The sequence below is a fragment of the Oncorhynchus masou genome, chromosome 15, assembly GCF_036934945.1.
Source record: "Oncorhynchus masou masou isolate Uvic2021 chromosome 15, UVic_Omas_1.1, whole genome shotgun sequence".
In the NCBI taxonomy this organism is placed as follows: Eukaryota; Metazoa; Chordata; class Actinopteri; order Salmoniformes; family Salmonidae; genus Oncorhynchus; species Oncorhynchus masou.
Genome location: NC_088226.1, coordinates 39,917,011 through 39,938,465, shown reverse-complemented (window position 1 = coordinate 39,938,465; position 21,455 = coordinate 39,917,011). Strand labels below are relative to the sequence as shown.

General features: G+C 41.3%; 1 protein-coding gene across 1 annotated transcript in view; it reads right to left on the bottom strand.

Moving 5' to 3' along the window:
* Positions 1-8,353, bottom strand: part of LOC135556239 (cadherin-2-like) — an 83,956-nt gene extending 75,603 nt beyond the window's left edge. The window contains exon 1 of the mRNA XM_064989260.1: positions 8,059-8,353. Coding sequence (XP_064845332.1) covers positions 8,059-8,106 — 48 coding nt within the window. The 5' untranslated portion in view covers positions 8,107-8,353. The remainder of the gene's footprint in view (positions 1-8,058) is intronic.
* Between the last annotated feature and the right edge of the window lie 13,102 nt (positions 8,354-21,455).

Here is a 21,455-nt window from a genome sequence, read left to right as displayed (position 1 = left end):
AGTCTAATTCCAAGGTTGCCTGAAGACTAGTCCATGAGCTGGGGGCATAAAAACTAAAAGGATTTGTTCCCGTGGGACCTCAGGAACCAGCCAGTGTAGAGAGTGGGTATTACAAGTGCTGAATCTCCAGTTAATATCTGAGCTAGTGGGGGAGTCTCTGGAGAACCGTTGTATATACAAAAAGTAACCCATTTTGAGCCCTTCTGGTAGTCAGAGACTCCCAGCCAACAGAACTATACGAAATGCAGTGATCAACAATAATGGTCCCCAGTGAAAGAAGGCAGTGCTGAATAATAGACTGAATCTAAAGGTTTTAAAGGATGTATTTCTAGAAAATAAACTAATCTTAAATCTCCACTTTTTTTCAATATAGCACATAATCTAAGAAAATTGTTTTATGGTCTAAACAATATAGCACATCATCTAAGAAAATAGTTTTATGGTCTAAACGATACAGCACATAATCTAAGACAAGTGTAGCTGCTGAAACAGTGCTATGTCCAGGTCTAAAACCAGATTGGTGCTCATTAAGAATATAATGAGAGGTTTAAGTTCTCAGCTGAGAGTTGGCCAGGGACTCTAAAACGTTGGCGTGGCAAAATAGCTTGGAAATTGGACAGTAGTTATCCAATTCAGAAGGATCTCTGCCATTGTGTACGGGGAGGACTTCCAGATTTTAGGGATAACCCCAGAAACAATTGTCAAGTTAAAAACATAGGTTAATGATTCTAAGGTTAATGATAAGTGGGTCAGAAAGCTATAGCAAAAAGTATCAGATTTTTTTTTTACATAAATTTTCAATAAGGCACTTAGCATATCATAGACATCCAATGGTTGAAATGAAAATGAGGAATGTGTATCTGGGAATGTATCGTTCTCTGCGACTTGGCTCGAAGTGCATTAAGAACTCCCTCAGCTGGAATCAGAGTTTTCAGAAGCTATTTTATCAAATCGGTGGCCCTCGAATCAAATCAAAATGTTATTGGTCACATACACATGTTTAGCAGATGTTATTGTGGGTGTAGCGAAACGCTTGTGTTTCTAGCTCCAACAGTACAATAATATCTAACTGTAACGCTCGTCGTCGGTGGAAGGAAGTGGTCAAAGTGCAGCGTGGAAAGTGATATTTATTTACAAGAAACACTCAAACAAAAATAACAAATCCAAAAACGAAAGCGAACAGTTCCGTTAGGCACAGACACTAAACAGAAAAAAACACCCCACAAAACCCAAACAGAAAATCACAACTTATATATGATCCCCAATCAGAGACAACGATAGACAGCTGCCTCTGATTGGGAACCACACTGGCAAAACAACAAAGAAATAGGAAACACAGATTTTCCCACCCGAGTCACAACCTGACCTAACCAAACATAGAGAATAAATAAGGATTTCTAAAGTCAGGGCGTGACACGAACAAGTAATATTGAACAATTTCACAACAAAACACACAATACACACAAATCTAAAGTAGAGGAACGGAATTAAGAATATATCAATATTTAGACAAGCAATGTCGGAGCGGCATAGACTAACATACAGTAGAATAGAATACAGTATATACATATGAGATGAGTAATGCAAAAGATATCCACATCATTAAAGTGACTAGTGTTCCATTTATTAAAGTGGCCAGTGATTTAAAGGGCAGCAGCCTCTAAGGTGCTAGTGATGGCGATTTAATAACAGACTGATGGCCTTGAGATAGAAGCTGTTTTTCAGTCTCTCGGTCCTAGGTATGATGCACCTGTACTGACCTCGCCTTCTGGATGATAGCAGGGAGAACAGGCAGTGGCTCGGGTGGTTGTTGTCCATGATGATCTTTTTGGCCTTCCTGTGACATTGGGTACTGTAGGTGTTTTCCCCCGGTGAAGCGTTGGGCAGACCGCAACACCCTCTGGAGAGCCCTGCGGTTGTGGGCGTTGCAGTTGCCGTATCAGGTGGTGATACAGCCCGACAGGATGCTCTCAATTGTGCATCTGTAAAAGTTTGTGAGGGTTTTAGGTGTCAAGCCAAATTTCTTCAGCCTCCTGAGGTTGAAGAGGCACTGTTGTGCCTTGTTCACCACACTATCTGTGTGGGTGGACCATTTCAGTTCGTCAGTGATGTTTACACTGAGGAACTTGAAGCTTTCCACCTTCTCTACTGCAGTCCCGTCGATGTGGATAGAGGGGTGCTCCCTCTGCTGTTTCCGGTTGTATTTAATAACACCACAAAAAATGTTGGGAAAATAATGTAATAAATAACACAGAAAAACAAATACTGCAAAGTTGCTTAGGAGCTAGAAGCACAGCTGCCCTATCTGTCAGCGCCATCTTTACCTACTGAGGCAAAGTGGTTATTAAAAGCACACCAAATGTCCCTCTTATCCGGTATGTGAGCCGAGGCTGTCATAACCTGCTTTGGTAATGAGGGGATGGTGTTTTGTTTTAGACATTTGAATACCTTCCAGAATGAAGCTGGATTCCCACGATTCTCAGATATACATTTCAAGAAGTACTGTATGAGGATTGTGCTTTTCTAAACTGGGATAGGCATCTATTTTTTAAGCTTTTACATAGAATCAGTCAGCCTAGTCTTAGCCCAAGCTAAATTTCTCACCTGAAGTTTCTTTGATAGTTCAGTGATTAGCTCTATCCCTTACACTTAGTTTATTGAATGGAGCATGCTTATCTGCAAAAAAATAATGTAGGTACTGAACCAAGTCAGAGAGATCTGTCACAATCCTAGAACAGACAAGAATGGTTGTCATTGAAATTCATATAATTTGTCATGTAACAATGTGAGTGCGAGATTTAGGTAGTTTTATGCAGGCAATGGGACAATGGTCACTGAACTCATTAGCAAATATTCCATTGGTTGTATACTTGTGAGGGGCATTTGTCAAAATAATATCTAAAAGAGTAGATTTTTCAGGGTGTTTAAAGGGCGGGTTGATTCAGTTATCAACTGAGTTAGATTTAGCTCAATCAGAAGCTGGCATCAACTAATCCTGATTAAGATCAACCAAAATGAATAAATCAGATTTAGCATAGTCAGATAACAAGTCAGACAATTGGCTAAGAGCACTTGTTGGTTGTAAATATGGTTTGAGAGGCCAGAGCTATAATAAAATACATTTTTGAGATCAAACTGCTGGCATTTACATAAATCAGTTCAATGCCACAGCTGCAGGATTTCAGATCAGGTGGAGTCTCTAATACAAGCATACTATGCTCAATTGATAACCCCTTACTTGAAAATACCATAGGGCTAGTTTGAAATGATATAGATAAAAAATTGTCTAGAACTGTACCATTGTGCCTATGCTTTGAGCGAGGAAGTGGACTAAAACAAGAGTCAATGAGAGTTACCTGTTGCGAACATGCAGTATGAAGATAATGCTGATAATTTATGGTTGGGATTACCTAAGCGGAACATGGGGTGTTGGTAAGTCAATGTCTCAGCGCAGCCTTGAAATGCATGACCAGGGTCCAGGCACCAAGATGATTTGGATGGACCCCATCCTCTCTGTAGAATATCTCTTGTTTCCAAACGGTGTCAAAGTTATCCACAAAAGTAACTCCAACAGAGTTAGAGTAGACTGGTAGCGAACCATGTAGTGCCAGCAACCTACTGAATCTTTCGCTGACACGACACAGTGGTGGCACTGGGGGCCTGAAATACTTGGATGCTTGTTGGATTCTTTCAGAGTTCCAATCAGTTCTTTAAAATCCTGTTTCAGCCACTCCGAGCTAGCAATCCTAATGTAATTAGATCCCACATGGATTACTATAGCGACAGCTCCCATGTTTTGGTGTAAAATGGTAGGAAGCAGCCTAGTATTGTCTTGTAACCAAGCCCCAGGATAGCACAATGTTTTTGACGGTGAGCGGATCTGAGTCTGGGGCAGAGTCCCTCTCGGGAACTTGGAGAATCCTAGTCTGAGGCAGAATCTCCCTAGGAAGGAGGGTGGATAGGGATGAAGGCGCGAGAATCTCCATAGCCAAGATGGCAAAGCTGTTGAACAATTGGATTTGGGTTGAGCTTCCGAACACCAAAGAAGCCCCACTAGCCACAAGCCACTTCCCTCCATTTGGCCTACGGCGGGTGACATGCTTCCATGGTTGGGCAGCAGGATTGGAGACAGTATAATCCGCTAAATCCACCAGAGGTAATGGTCCTGCTCCATTTCCCAGGGGAGTGGGAGACTTCTTTGGGAAGGGATCCCTGGAAAGCATTGGCTATTAAGTCAAGGAGTGTTGACATGGTGGTGATACTCTCAACACCTCGGAATGGCGTCCAGGCTGTGGTGTAGAGAAGGAGAAGGTAGGCGGGGTTACTTTCCCAATTAGATTAGGCAAGTTTTGAATTTGTTTTCTAATAGTAGCCACTTCTTCCCTATGGTCCTCTGCGAGTAAACAATTGTTCCATCGGAATTCTGGTCGGTCCACATTGTTCCAGAAGAGAGCATAGTATAAGTACAGCTCCTGCAGTGCATGAGATGCTTGCTTTTTACCCTGAATGGGGAAGCCTCCATGGGAAGAGACATAGGAAATACATCCGTGGCGCAGAGACAGCAATTTCAGGCAAATATAATAATAGACAATAACTGATGTATTTTTCTGGACCTATACAGACCGTTGGTAAATACAGCCAATACAACAACAAAAATGATTAAAGGGAATAGACTGTAGCCTGTTAAACATAACTTCCTGTGAAAAACAATTCACTGTCAAACAAATATGTGCACTCGCTCTCCTTCCAGTCAAAAGGTGTGTGTGATGAGTGTAATAGTGTGCTTGACCTAAAGTTTGATCATGAAGTTACTGGTCCCCTCCCCGTGTCAAACACTCGGATTCAGGAGGCAGGATTATTAAGGGGATAGGGTGACGTCACCATAACTCTCTCGTATTAATACACCAATGGTAGCGTGACATTCTCTTACTTAATTTAAATAAGTACCGCCTTCTAACTAACATCGGAAAAGGCATGTATGCATAGGGGTGTGGTTTAAGTAGATGGATAGTTACTCTACTGGTGCCATAAATTGACTGTATGGTGTCAGCAAGTATAATTCAAAGATTACAATATTAAACTATGGCAAAGACACGTATATGTTTCTCCTTTCATGTGTGTCTGGTGTTAGCTAGTTACTGGCTAGCTAGGTCTTCAGTCAAAATGGAACAACAGTGTGGGGGGGAGATTCAAAACTCTGACGCAGTTGTCATGTCAACACATCTGTCAGTGCCACATCACGAAAGACACACCAAATGGGAGATGTATAAAAACAAAATTCTACTGCAACACTGCGCCCAAGTTTCTTGACATAGGCCTCACAAAGAGGAGTCAGTCAAAGTGAATAAATTAATATAAGCTTCCCGCCCACTCAGCCTGTCTTTTAAAATGTCTTTGTAGTTAGTCATGATAAGAAAGTAATTTTCTTACATTTTGAGCATTTCTATCCCCCCAAAATATTATGGGTGATATTTTAGTCACTCAAAAGGCTATTTTACATGGGAATCAGATTGACTGTTCAGGACCTTTAAAATTCCATGAGTGTTATGATTGTGTTAATTGACAAGTTGACTCAGGTGTGATAGCACTGGAACCACTGGATGTTGCTGAGAAGAGAAATTGACAACTGACAAGGCCATAGGTGAGTCTTCCACAAAACAATGCTACCGGCCATAGTCATCTATAACATGTTGTACTGGCAGAACACAACAGATTAGCTAAACTGGAATGGCACTCTCTCACCATTGCACAAAAAAAGAGCCGTACGCTACGCCCCCAAAAAAATGTAAATGAGCCGTCACCTTTTGGGAACTGCAAAGAGTTCTTTGAGTAATTATGGTTCCACATAGAACCATCACCATTCCCAAAGAACTCTTGATGAACCCACTTTTCTTAGTGTCTAGGTTAGGGCTGAATCAAATTAGGTTATAGTGTATCTCGAAATACGCATCCAATTTAGTGCACGGGCGCAACTTCAGCCTTGTGACCTGTCTGCAGTACACAATATTAACGGTATCGTCTCAAATAGCCATAACGGCATCGCATAGGCTAGAAAAGTCGACCTTTCTACACCCGTCCCATAACCCTGCATAGCCTAGGTTACAGATCAAGCCTACAGTTAACGACCACTATGAATCATGGGTGTATACAGAGCGTAAACTAAGTGGTCCCTAAGAGGCTACTGGGAATACTTCCAAAACGACAACAATTCCCTTCACCGAGTAAGCTATTGCCCGTCAAATGTGCAGCGTGATTAGGCAAATGAATGGGCAATTCAGTAAAGAAATGACATAGGAGAGCTGCAGTTTAAACAAAGTGCAGGCTACTGTAGCGGCTATGACTGCAAAATTGTGTGCCACACCGAAACTCAGATATTCATGTTGAAAACCAATTAATATTAACAAAATGGAATTCACAATTAGCCTACATTTGAGCAAGATCCTAACGCATATACCCTTAGAAAAAAAGGGTTGTAAAAGGGTTCTTTACAGAGGGAGAGGGATCTACCTAGAACCTTTAACATCCTAAGAACCCGTTTTGGAAGAAAGGATTATTTGATGATTCTTTGGAAGGCAAGAAGGATTCTTTGGAAGGCAAGAAGGGTTCTACATGGAACCGTGTGTAATATTTCACAGCATGCTCTATTGCTGGGAGATTTTCAGAATTGTTCAGTTTACTGTAATATCTGTGTGTTTTTTTTTACGTAAGTTGATTAGTTAATACATTTTATGCTACACAAAGATAAATAACATACAGTTTTCTAAACAATCTGTTGGATTTATTGCACCCGTTACTGAAATGGTTGTTACAGTTTACATGATTGAGGTAGTCTGAGTATTGTACCTTCCCTACCCATGGCAGTCATTCTGAATGCAGGTTGTGGATGATTAACAATTATACTTGTTGGATATCTTAACTCTGGCTGGGTTCAAGGTAGATCCCTTCATAGATGCTTCTAGGAAGAACCTTTAGATGATAAAATGGTTCTTGGTAGAACCCTACATAGAGGGTTCGAGGTAGAACCATATACAGGGGGTTCTTTGCAGTTCCCTGCAAAGAGGGTTCTACCCAGCACCAAAAAAAGGGATGAACTGAAAAACACTGTTCAGTTCTACTTCGCACCTTTAATTCTAAGAGTGTAGTTTAAAATCAATATAAACCAACAACCTAATATGTAGGCAATGTAGAAGGAGCGTCTGCCAAATGACTTAAATGTAAATGTAAATGTAAATGAATGCAGTCATATCCTGCAGACTTATGCCGAGTTGGTTGTCTCAATGGTTGGTTGTCACAGCGTTAATTACTCCCAATCTAAATGGCACTGTGTAATATTTGGTTCAAAAGTGTGAATTACTTGAAATAACTCATCCACCTGGTCAATTCATGTCAATATGACAAAACATTGAGGTGAGGAGAATGTGTTTTTCATAGGTGAAAGTAAAAAGGAAATTATTGGTATTTTACTTGTAAATGTTTGAATTATGGGAGTATCCTTGAATAATTATGTGCACACACAAATTTACCAAAAAAAAAGTAATGTTATTCTAACGGAGTAAATGCTTCATTTTGTTAGGAATGTCGTTCCATCAAACAAAGGCTCGGCTATTTATAAGACTGTATGCAATATTGCTTAATTTCATGTTACAAAAGGAATAAGCTACGAGCAAATATTGTGACAACCAACCCCATACTGTGTGTCATCCAACCCCGCGATGGGGCTGTTGGTGTGTGACATCCAACCCTGCAATAGGGCTGGTAACTGGTTGTCACAAGTGGACTGAGTGTTGGGTGGCTTATAACTCTTCTTTGGAATATAAAAAGGGTCCCCATTTCAACCCAAGACCTTGGTCTTTCTCTTAATATTTAAAATAATAATGTAAATACTGGTGCTGAGAAATACAAATGAGAGTAATACTTGTGACAACCAACCCCGCTCTCCCCTAGTGAGTTGACCATCATCATAGAGCAAAAACCAAGCCGTCACTCAGACCCCTGTCCCATAGCCAACCAACCAACCCCACCACTACACCAAACCGAAGAAACGGTTTCGTAGCCTACCTGCACAGCTGCCAGTCGCATCAGCAGCGCGACTAAGGTTCGAAACATGATTAAATCCCTCCTTCGAATGTGTTGGGAAAAGCCCCAATCTCTCTTCGCGGATCAATGCGAGAATGTTCACTAGTAAACGAGCAGCTGCAGCATGTAGCAGCCTCGTCTCTCTCCTCGCCGTCCCAGTTCGGTGCTGTGCTGCTGAGCGGAGTGCACTCTGTCTGGTACTGAGGCTGAATGACTTAACTGGCTACCAGTCGGACCGACCGACAACACGGGCCTCAGTGTCTCTACCTACCGGATAACATCAGATATGGCAGGAATCACACAAAGATCCTTTTCTCTTCCTCTTCGCCCTGTCTCTCTCCTCTTCTCTCCTGGCAGAGAATGACAGACCACGCCCCTCCTGTACAACCAAATTAATCCTACCCTACACAACTCTCGGAGGGGTAGACGTGGTAGGAGGAGGGAGTTGGGTATATGAATTGTCTTTTGATGTGAAACAATGACGGCCTATGATTGACCTATAAAAAATGAGGCCAATGAATGACCATGTGAAGTGGCGCTCTTGGTGGTGGTTTCAACAAGCTCTCACAGTCTCATGTCAGCATTAGACATTCATCCATGTTTCTCAAACGTCCAATTTTAAAGTTGTTCCAAACATCACATTTAGAAGTGTTTAAGGTTAAGAGTAGGCATTAACTCTTAATGGTTAAAATAAGGGTTAAAGTAAAGGGTTAGTCTAGCAATACTGAAACCTACTTAAAGGTAACAGTACTCACTGTTGCCCCTAGTGGCCGGTATCCACATCATCTCCCGATGTCCTCAGACATCGATGGACATTAATACTGACTTGTATCACGGGTGACCTGGCTCTTCAGTGAGGAGGCAAGACAAGATGTTTGCAACGGACATGCAGAGTGAGGGATTATATTAGTTGGAAGGAATGGCGCCGAACCCAACTAACTAGACAGTAAATCAACTCTGGTAACGCCATAGGGAACTCTTCTTTGTATCTGTCCCACTAAGGCATTTTATCTGAGCGCACAGGCAGCACCATTGAGGCCATTTGCATGTTTAACGAGGCAAGTCAGTTAAGAACAAATTCTTATTTACAATGACAGTCTACCGGGGAACAATGGCTTAACAATGGCTTAATTTTTACCTTGTCAGCTCAGGGATTAGATCCAGCAACCTTTCGGTTACTGGCTCAACACTAACCACTAGGCTACCTGTCGCCCCCCATTTAGGCCTTTTTCGGTCACACTTTATTTGGATAGTCCGGATTTTCCATCTGTAGATGGTCATTCTATTAACAAACTATCTGTTGATAAGCAACTGCTTGCTAAGGTTATGGTTAGGTTTAGAATAAGGGTTAGGGTAAGGGTTAAGTCTTAGGATAAGTGCTGAGAGCGATAAAGCAAATTACTGGAGCTTTTTAGTGCAGTAGGATTATACTGCAGGCTGAGAGATGGGCAAGGATGAAGTGAGCAGATGTCGGAAACAGGAGCTGGACTCAACAATGGTGAGACATTGCATGCCATCCTGGCCAGTTGGCCACTAACAGGATTGGTGATGCAGCCAGTACATACACACACACTCATTGCTTCATACTTGCGCTTTCTCTCTCTCTCTCTCACATACATACACACACACTCACACACACACTAATTGTCCTGGGATTGCAAGGACATTGCAGGTGTATGTTTGTTATTTGTAGGCTAATTGTTTGTGTGTGTGTGTGTGTTTTCATGCCGTGTCTCAGTGAATCGAAAAGCTTTCAGCAGTTCCACTAAGTGGAGTCAAAGCCCAACGCTGATCACTACACTCCTCCTGCACACCTCTAGACTCTCTCTCTCTATCTCTCTCTTCCTTCTCTCTCTGAACCTTCCTCTATCTTTCTCCCTCGGGCTTTTGCTTTCTCTATATGCCTTTACTATCTCTCTCTCCACCTGTGCCTTTCTCTCTCTCCATCTCACTCTCTTCTCTATAACCCTCATCATGACCCTGACAACACACTCAGAACAGAAGGACTTTCTTCAGACAACTGTTCACGGTTGCCTCCCCATGATGGAATCCATCCATAGACGGAATCCTGCCCCCACGGAGGTACTCACACTGAACACACCTACCAACTGTTTGTGAGTACTCCGTGGCCAGATGGGTCTGGGACAGTTTTGTTACTCCTTTCTGCATTAGAATTGTCACTGCTGCTCAAGCTAGCCTCTGTTCTCTTCATATGTCCACACAGCTGTGCCCTTGAAAGATCTGAAAATAACAGGATGGACCAAAAACGGGTCACTCTCAGACATCCCTTTGTCTTTGGCAACGTGACTAAGTTACTCAGAAACAAGAGAGGAAAAACACTGGCTTCTTCTTACATCAGAGGAGCAGACAGTGGAAATGTACGGGTTTAAGGCTCATACAGCGCATGTGCATAACAAAGCTTGTCATTTGTTCCATCAATAAACATATGCGTTTCTTTGCCATAGATGAACAGGGTAAACTTTAAATGATATTTGCTGACACCCTACGGTCAAATTTTGACACCAGCTATCTAGATTTATAAACCATGCCCCACCTCATGGCCTCAACTGCACCATTTTTTTTCTCTCCGTTGCCTACACGCACTTTAAATATTTGGATAATAAAGCATTTAAAGCATAGTTCTGAGAGACGATCTGTTGTCCAATGATAATTATTAATATTATTAACCCTGCATTATAATTATATAAAAGCCCCTTAGATATTCTCACGGACCAGATACAAATCCTATTTATAATGAATAACCAGATGCGTGGCAAGCTTGATTTTTACTTACTATATTACGTATTGAATCACTAAAAAATATAACTTTTACATTACCATGTGGTGTACCAATAAAATGGACTGACAGGGATGTGGACATACTCTGTATACGTATCCCGAAAAAAAGAAATGATCTCACTCCAATACATTTTTATAGAAAGTTAACAAAAATAGTTAAGATCTTGCTACTATGGAAAGGTCTATTTGTGGAAGAATCACCCTGATTAAATCTTTAGTCATATCACAGGTTACCTATTTGCTTATGGTTTTGCCTACACCTAGCGACCTGTTTAAATTATTTGAGAAAAAAATGCATTTGAAATTACTTTATCAATTGGAACCTTTATCAAGTGGAAGGGGAGGGGGGGATAAGGAACTTGTCTGTCGGCCCTGCATTAAAGACCAAAATTGGTTAAAGAAAATTGTTATAATAAAAAATATATACCAGTTTCATTTAAGGACCAAAAAACTAACATCTGTGCCTGTCATGCCCTGACCTTAGTTATCTTTTTTTTTCTTTATTATTTTGGTTAGGTCAGGGTGTTACTAGGGTGGGTATGTTAGTTTTTGTATTGTCTAGGTTTTTTGTATATCTAGAGTTGTTTGTAAATCTAGAGCTTTTTGTAAGTCTAGGTATTTGTATGTCTATGGTGGCTTGAATTGGTTCCCAATCAGAGGCAGCTGTTTATCGTTGTCTGTGATTGGGGACCATATTTAGATAGCCATGTTCCCTGGGGTATTTCGTGGGTTCTTGTCTATGTGTAGTTGCCTGTTAGCACTCATGTTTATAGCTTCACGGTACGCTCGGTTGTTTTTTTATTTTGTTAGTTTGTTTCAGTGATCATTCGTTTAATAAATTAAGAATGTACACTTACCACAGTGCGCCTTGGTCTCCTCCTTACAACAGACGTGACAGTGCCATATACATGATTAGATATACAGATTACAAAATAGTTGGGGAGAGATTTTTTATGTACCGATTCCATGGCAACATCATTTATAAATTGACACTTAATTTTACGTTCCTCCTGAAAGCCCTAATATTAAAAACAGTCAAATGCAGTCTCTACGTCACCCACACACACGTTTAACATTTGGATATTAAAGCATTTAAAAGCTGACATTGTGTCACGCCCTGACCTTAGAGAGCCTTTTTATTTCTCTATTTGGTTAGGTCAGGGTGTGATTTGGGTGGGCATTCTAGTTTGTATATTTCTTTATTGGCCGGGTATGGTTCGCAATCAGAGGCAGCTGTCTATCATTGTCTCTGATTGGGGATCATACTTAGGCAGCCCTTTATCCCACTTTCAGTTGTGGGATCTTGTCTTGGTTTGTTGCATGTTTTTGCACTACGAAGCTTTACGTTCATTGTGTTGTTTTTTTTGGTGGAACATTAATAAAGAAAATGTACGCCTACCACGCTGCCCCTTGGTCCGGTCATTCTACAAACGAGGAGCGTAACACATTGGTTGATTTTTAATACTTCTGACAGCCAGAATTCTGACTCCACCAATAACTCCCAGAAGGCATGGATTATTATAACCTACTGCAGCCTAAAACCTATTGGTGCAAACAAAGTTTCCATGATAGGCAATTAGCAGGACAATAGACTCTTCAACCTTTACAAAATAATAGCTTGGCTAGGTGTGAAAAACAACAACCAAATTGCAATGTATTAAGTACTTTAAAGTTTTACATTTCTAACTACAAACATCATGCAACCGCAAAATGTTGGGTAGAGCGTACACTGTACAGTATTTCTTCAACATTTTTATGCATTCGTTAAAATAATGATAAATATACTCTTTCAAAATACAGATGTTTATTGCAACTATCAGCAGGACATTAGACTCTTGCTGAGTTTAGGTACTTTAAATATATCAATTGATCCGTGACAGATTATGTTAGCACAGTTGAAAATGGTTGTGTTGAGTAAATAAGCAATACATCTGACCTTCTTTAGATTAGTTGAGTATCTGGATCATCAGGATTTGTGGGTTCAATTACAGGCTCAAAATGGCCAGAAACAAAGAACTTTCTTTTGAATCTCGTCAGTCTATTCTTATTCCAATAAACTTAAGATCTCGTACAAAGCTGTGTACTTCTCCCTTCACAGAACAGCGCAAACTGGCTCTAACCAGAATAGAAAGAGGAGTGGGATGCACAACTGAGCAAGAGGACAAGTACATCAGAGTGTCTAGTTTGAGAAAAAGACTCCTCACAAGTCCTGGCAGCTTCATCAAATAGTACCCTCAAAACACCATTCTCAATGTCAACAGTTGTCACATCCTGACCATAGGAAGCCTTTATTTTCTACGGTAGAGTAGGTCAGGGCGTGACTAGGGATTTAGGCTAGTTTATATTTTCTATGTTGGGTTCTAGTTTGTTTTTTCTATGTTGGTGTGTTGATATGATTCCCAATTAGAGGCAGCTGGCTATCGTTGTCTCTAACTGGGATCATACTTAAGTAGCATTTTTCCACCTGTGTGTTATGGGATATTGTTTTGAGTAAGTGTATGTAGCACCTCTGTTGTCACGGTTTGTTGTTTAGTTTGTTAGTTTTGCAAAGTTTCACTATTAAATATTATGTGGAACTCAACATACGCTGCGTCTTGGTCCGTCTATACACACGATCGAGACAGCAGTGAAGAGGTGACTCCGGGATTCTGGCCTTCTAGGCAGAGTTGCAAAGAAAAAGCCATATCTCAGACTGGCCAATAAATAGAAAATATTAAGATTGGCAAAAGAACACAGACACTGGACAGAGGTACTCTGCCTAGAAGGCCAGCAACCCAGAATCACCTCTTCACTGTTGACGTTGAGACTGGTGTTTTGCAGGTACTACGTGCACCCTTGATGGGGACTGGTCTTGATAAATCAATTAGATTTTATTTTCACTGACTCTCCATTTGGGTATTGGTTAGCCTACAATTAGGGTGTGGATTATTATGTTAGGATTATTTTGCTCTTCAACGCAGTCACTTAGTAGCCTACTCCCGACCAGTCACGTTGTACAGCTCTATATTTTCCTTGAGGATTTTTTTCTTCTTGGAATAAAAACACCATAATATTAATCAAATTAATTAAGCTACATTTCTTAAAATCAATCCCATATACTATGTTCTTACAAAAAAAGGTTTTAAATTCTCTAGTACAGACAAGATTAAAAACATTCAAATGCTTCTCAAAGATCCCCTCTGGTGGTCAAACTAGCACTAACTAGCATTAATGGCAACAATGGCTGACCACGTAAAAAACGTGCCATAGAATTTTGCGGCAGCCCACAAGCTGTGCTGCAGTACGACACAACTTTTAAAGGAAGAACCACGTTTAGTGGATTAATGGCATCTATTGCTAGTGACAGCAAGTTGCCTGTAGGTTATTGGTATCATTTTTCCAGTAAGTTACTGTGAATTCTACAATAACTTACTGACAAAGGGTTTTCAGTTAAGAAATTACAAATTGACTGTAAATTCAGGCAACAAGTTGTCATTAAGTTACTGGAAATGCACTCCCACCTCTTTACAGTGCAGCCAATTACTGAGTTCTTACAATGTTCTTACAAAGTTTGCAGAAGAGACCGTGTCAAATGAGGTGCTGAACCTGCATTAAACCATTACTGTTTAAATGTAATTCATGTAAATTATGCCTTTTAAAGTCAAATATTTTTTTTTCACATGCTCACAATTTGGCACGTGTAGTTTCACGGTATCACATTAAAATGTTGCATCCCCATGATCCCCATGAGATGCCGATAATATGTCATTGTGAAGAGAATTGTATTGGATTCACCATTTGTGTACCACATCTCCTAGAGGTCTGAACCAAGAGTATGACTATTAGACCATTTCTTACATGAATATGTCACTTTGATTTGTCTTGTCTTCCATGTCACCTACTTGGTCATTTTTATAAATACATATTACTTTCTGTAACTACGACATGTGCCCATCTCATTGTTGTCAAATTATAGAGAGAGAGAGAGATTATAGAGATAATTATTAGAGATACACAAAAAAAATTGCACCCACCATGCGTCATGTCCGCAATGGTCCGCAATGGTCATGTGAGGTGAAATGTGTATATTTTGGGATGTGAGCAAACAGTTTGTTTGTTTGTTTGACCTGACAAAGCTCCGTTTCGGATTGAAAAGTTGTCAGTAAAGCGGTGAATTGGGAGCTTTAACAGTGTGCGGGCCTTCTTGTTCTTTACTAGCATCCCCATGTTTTCCCATTTGGTTCACAAGATCATGCTTTCACATGTGCTCAAATGTTGTTACGTGTAATTTCATGGTAGCACATGTAAAAATGTTACATCCCTTGTGCAACATTTATTTCACAGATCATGTTTTCACGTGTAGTTTCATGTTATCACATGTTCATTTTCTATTGTGTTATTGACTGTTTATCCCATGTCTAACTCTGTGTTGTTGTTTATGTCGCACTGCTTTGCTTTATCTTGGCCAGGTCGCAGTTGTAAATGAGAACTTGTTCTAAACTGGCCTACCTGGTTAAATAAGGGTGAAATATATATATATACATTTTTTTTAAATCACATATTGTCACATTGATCACTTGAGATCACACAAGATCATATGTTTTCACGTCTTCACATGTGGAATTCGTGTGTTTTTCCTGTAAGGGTTCCTTGCTTCCCTTTCTATATTGCATCCTCCCCTCGCTCTCTTTCTCTTTCTCTCTCTCTCTGCATTTACCACGTCTCTTATTTTATTTTCCACTTACTCTCATGCCCACTCTCTTCCTCTATCCCTAATCTGTCTCTGATTAGCCATGTGTCTCATCTTGATTACTATCTGTCTCCTCAAATCATTCCAGAGATCTTGCTAGGGTACTGTGGCATGTTAGTATAGTGTGTGTCTGTGTTTATGTGTGCGTGTACCTTTTAGTACTGTGGTGTGAGTGTGTGTGTGTGTAGGCTAGGCATTAGGCAATGTGTGTGTGTGTACCTTTTAGCACTGTGGTGTGGTGTGTGTGTGTACCTTTTAGCACTGTGGTGTGTGTGTGTGTGTAGGCTAGGCATTAGGCAATGTGTGTGTGTGTGTGTGTGTGTGTGTGTGTGTGTGTGTGTGTGTGTGTGTGTGTGTGGGTGTGTGTGTGTAGGCTAGGCATTAGGCAATGTGTGTGTGTACCTTTTAGCACTGTGTGTGTGTGTGTGTGTCTAATTAAAATGTTTTGATTTGTTTTACTGTTTGCGTAAGATTTTGACTGTGGTCTCAGTCATTAGAACAAAAAAATTATATGCAAAACTATATTACTGTCACGTCTTAACAAGGTGGGTGGAATCAGGCGCAGAGAGCAGATAGTGATATGACAGTTTATTCTCCGGCGAACAAAAAAACACGGTCAACCCAACACACACAGGGTGAACAATCCAACACAGGATTAAAGACAGACCGGAGAACAACAACACAAGAACTACACCGACTGACATGAATACAAAAATAATAATCCCGCACAAAACAAGGGCGGGACAACCTACTACATATGCAGACACTAATTAACTAAACAACACACAGGTGAAACCAATCAGGCAAAACCAACAGGTACATGAAAAGGGATCGGTAGTGGCTAGTAGGACGGTGACGACGACCGCCGAGCACCGCCTGAACAGGCAGGAGAGCCAACCTCGGCGGAAGTCGTCACAATTACTTTCACTCTGAGCATAGTCTATTTTTATTTATTTTTATTTCACCTTTATTTAACCAGGTAGGCTAGTTGAGAACAAGTTCTCATTTACAACTGCGACCTGGCCAAGATAAAGCATAGCAGTGTGAACAGACAACACAGAGTTACACATGGAGTAAACAATTAACAAGTCAATAACACAGTAGAAAAAAAAGGGGAGTCTATATACAATGTGTGCAAAAGGCATGAGGAGGTAGGCGAATAATTACAATATTGCAGATTAACACTGGATTGATAAATGATCATGTACAGGTAGAGATATTGGTGTGCAAAAGAGCAGAAAAGTAAATCAATAAAAACTGTGGGGATGAGGTAGGTGAAAATGGGTGGGCTATTTACCAATAGATTATGTACAGCTGCAGCGATCGGTTAGTTGCTCAGATAGCTGATGTTTGAAGTTTGTGAGGGAGATAAAGGTCTCCAACTTCAGCGATTTTTGCAATTCGTTCCAGTCACAGGCAGGAGAGTACTGGAACGAAAGGCGGCCGAATGAGGTGTTGGCTTTAGGGATGATCAGTGAGATACACCTGCTGGAGCGCGTGCTACGGATGGGTGTTGCCATCGTGACCAGTGAACTGAGATAAGGCGGAGCTTTACCTAGCATGGCCTTGTAGACGACCTGGAGCCAGTGGGTCTTGCGACGAATATGTGGCGAGGGCCTGCCGACTAGAGCATACAAGTCGCAGTGGTGGGTAGTATAAGGTGCTTTAGTGACAAAACGGATGGCACTGTGATAAACTGCATCCAGTTTGCTGAGAAAAGTGTTGGAAACAATTTTGTAGATGACATCGCCGAAGTCGAGGATTGGTAGGATAGTCAGTTTTACTAGGGTAAGCTTGGCAGCGTGAGTGAAGGAGGCTTTGTTACGGAATAGAAAGCCGACTCTTAATTTGATTTTCGATTGGAGATGTTTGATATGGGTCTGGAAGGAGAGTTTGCAGTCTAGCCAGACACCTAGGTACTTATAGGTGTCCACATATTCAAGGTCGGAACCATCCAGTGTGGTGATGCTAGTTGGGCATGCGGGTGCAGGCAGCGATCGATTGAAAAGCATGCATTTGGTTTTACTAGCGTTTAAGAGCAGTTGGAGGCCACGGAAGGAGTGTTGTATGGCATTGAAGCTCGTTTGGAGGTTAGATAGCACAGTGTCCAATGACGGGTCGAAAGTATATAGAATGGTGTCGTCTGCGTAGAGGTGGATCAGGGAATCGCCCGCAGCAAGAGCAACATCATTGATATATACAGAGAAAAGAGTCGGCCCGAGAATTGAACCCTGTGGCACCCCCATAGAGACTGCCAGAGGACCGGACAGCATGCCCTCCGATTTGACACACTGAACTCTGTCTGCAAAGTAATTGGTGAACCAGGCAAGGCAGTCATCCGAAAAACCGAGGCTACTGAGTCTGTCGATAAGAATATGGTGATTGACAGAGTCGAAAGCCTTGGCAAGGTCGATGAAGACGGCTGCACAGTACTGTCTTTTATCGATGGCGGTTATGATGTCGTTTAGTACCTTGAGTGTGGCTGAGGTGCACCCGTGACCGGCTCGGAAACCAGATTGCATAGTGGAGAAGGTACGGTGGGATTCGAGATGGTCAGTGACCTGTTTGTTGACTTGGCTTTCGAAGACCTTAGATAGGCAAGGCAGAATGGATATAGGTCTGTAACAGTTTGGGTCCAGGGTGTCACCCCCTTTGAAGAGGGGGATGACTGCGGCAGCTTTCCAATCCTTGGGGATCTCAGACGATATGAAAGAGAGGTTGAACAGGCTGGTAATAGGGGTTGCGACAATGGCGGCGGATAGTTTCAGAAATAGAGGGTCCAGATTGTCAAGCCCAGCTGATTTATACGGGTCTAGCATAACATTACCCCAGAGATATAGGCTAGGTACAGTAATATGCTCACTGTACTCTAATTATCTTTAGCACTTTAGCTTGGTCTGACACAGAATGCTTTCTAATGGGTCCTGGCCAGGCCTGCTCTGTTAAACACTTATCCATAACCTCCCTGCTCTCAGCACTCAGCCTTTAAGTGCTGTGCTGCACATCAACATTTGTCCAAGTTAACATTAGTGAGCAGAGCTCAGAGCTCCCCTCCACTGCTGTATACTGGAATAAAGTGAGTTAGGTCAGCCTGTGACATTGTTACAGTGTAGGTGTGTCCCAAATGGCACCCTATTATTCCTTATATAGTGCACTACTTTTGTGTAAGGGGCCGCCTTACCCACACAACATTGCGGCCCTCTTTACATATTTCCACTAATGGATGCACCTCATCATCCATTGCTGCTGTGTTTTCACACTGTGGGAAATCACCCAAAAGATATGTGAGTTTATCAAAATTGAATTTGTTTTCGAATACTGTGTAATCTGAGGGAAATATGTGTCTCTAATATGGTCAGACATTTGGCAGGAAGTTAGGAAGTGCAGCTCAGTTTCCATCTCATTTTGTTCCATCTCAAGATGTCCTTAATTTTGGGGCAGTCACGGTAGTCAGCTATTCTGCCACTGTGTACTCTCTGTTTGGGCCAAATAGAATTGTAGTTTGCTCTTTTTTTTGTAAATTCTTTCCAATGTATCAAGTAATTATCTTTTTGTTTTCTCCTGATTTGATTGGGTCTAATTGTGTTGCTGTCCTGGGGATCTGTGGGGTCTATTTGTATTTTAGAGCAGAGCTTAGGGGGCTCTTCTCCAGGATAATTTCTCTGTAGGTGGTGGCTTTGTTATGGATCGCTTCCTTTTTGGCGGTTGTAGAATTCAACGTCTCCTTTTTAATTTATTTTTAATTTTGATAATTAGCGAGTATTGGCATAATTCTGCTCTGCATGCATTATTTTGTGTTTTACATAGTACACAGACAATATTTTAGCAGAATTCAAATTAAATTTGGTGTTTTTCCCATTTTGTGATTTCTTGGTTGGTGAGCGGACACCAGACCTCACAACCACAAAGGGCAATTGTTTCTATAACTGTTTCAAGTCTTTTTTTAGCCAGATCCTAATTGGTATGTCAAATATTATGTTCCTTTTGATGTCCTTCTTGCCTTGTCTCTCAGATCGTTCACAGCTTTATGAAAGTTACCTGTGGCACTGATGTTTAGGCCAAGGTACTGTATGTATTGTTTTTTGTTTGTGTGCTTTAGGGCAGGTATTTCTCGCAATGCCGTCAGGGGTACGCCAAATAAAAATGTGATTCACATTGAAAAAAAAACTAGGGTTCAGCGAAATAACAACACAATGTCAAATACAGGTAGCCTACTCAAATAATTAACATCCAATCACATTAACCGTTACTCTCACTAGAATTCCACTAACACTCCATATGTAGCCAAACGTAGTTGCTACTCATGTTGGTATCTGTACTGATGGTGCAAAATAAATGACAGGGAGATATAGTGGGGTGGTACAAGTGTGCAAGCAATTGCTCCCGGTGCCACTTGGGTTAACTGCAGCATCCAGCGAGAGGCTCTTGCTGCCAAGGGAATGCCTGACAACTTGAAAAATGTTTTGGACACTACAGCGAAAATTAAATTAAAGCTTAAAGTGGTCCTATGGACAGATAATACAATCTCCGCTGTGGAGCTTTGCAGCTCCTTCAAGGAATACGGGGTCTGTCGCACGGTAATTTGGTAAAAAGCCAATTTGACATTTGCTCACTACATTGTTTTCATAGAGGACATGTACGAGTCAGGAAATTGTCTAGAAGGGATTACATTTTTTGTCGCCTAAATGTATTTTGGTAAATTTCCACACTACCATCCCTCCATCTGTAGAATTTCTTAATATTATTCAGGTCCTTTGGCTTTGATGCCTCTTGATTTAGCATAGCACTGTTTAAGTTGAGTGTGATTTTGCTGTGATCTGATAGGGTGTCAGTGGACTGACTGAACACTCTAAGAGACTCTGGGTTGAAGTCAGTGATAAAGTAGTCTACAGTACTACTGCAAAAGATGAGCTATAGGTGTACCTACCGTAGGGGTCCCCTCAAAGCCTACCATTGACTATGTACATACCCAGCGTCCGACAGAGCTGCAGGAGTTGTGACCCGTTTTTGTTGGTGATGTTGTCGTAGTTGTGTCCAGCGGGGCATATGGGGGAGGGAATGCTGTCACCTCCAGGTAGGTGTTTGTCCCCCTGTGAGGGTGTCAGGTTCTTGTCCAATTCTGGCATTTAGGTCACCACAGACTAGTACATGTCCATGGGCCTGGAAATTGTTCATCTACCCCCTCTAGGATGGAGAAGCTGTCATCGTTAAAGTTCTAGGATTCTATTGGGGGGATATAGCTAGCACACATTTTCTCTAGTAAGATAATTTCCTTATTCATTTCTAGCCAGATGTAAAATGTTCCTGTTTTGACAAATTTAATAGAGTGGGTTAGGTCTGCAATATACCAAATTAGTATACTCAGGGGGAGTCTCTTCCCTGTTTCACACCTGGTAGTATGGTGGATGGGACTACCAGATCTCTGTAACCTAGCGGGCAACCAGTGGGTACGTCTCCTTTATACCATGTTTCTTGTAGGAGGACAATGTGTGTGTTTCCAATTTATTTGATGCATGAAGTCTGGGTTCCTGCTCTTTAGGCCAAAGGAAGATGACCCCAGACATTCCAGTGTGAGATAGTACAAGCTTTGTGTACCATAGTGTATTTTTCTATATCTTTATGTACAGTATTTTAGTCTTTCTTCATCTCTCTGTTTATCTCGTCATCCTCTGCCTTTTAGGGATCTTAACACTTCAGATTTCTCCAGTGCACGCCACTCAAACACACACACACACACACACACACACACACACACACACACACACACACACACACACACACACACACACACACACACACACACACACACACTGTTTTATCTCTCTATTTCTCTCCTTCCCACTTTCTGTCT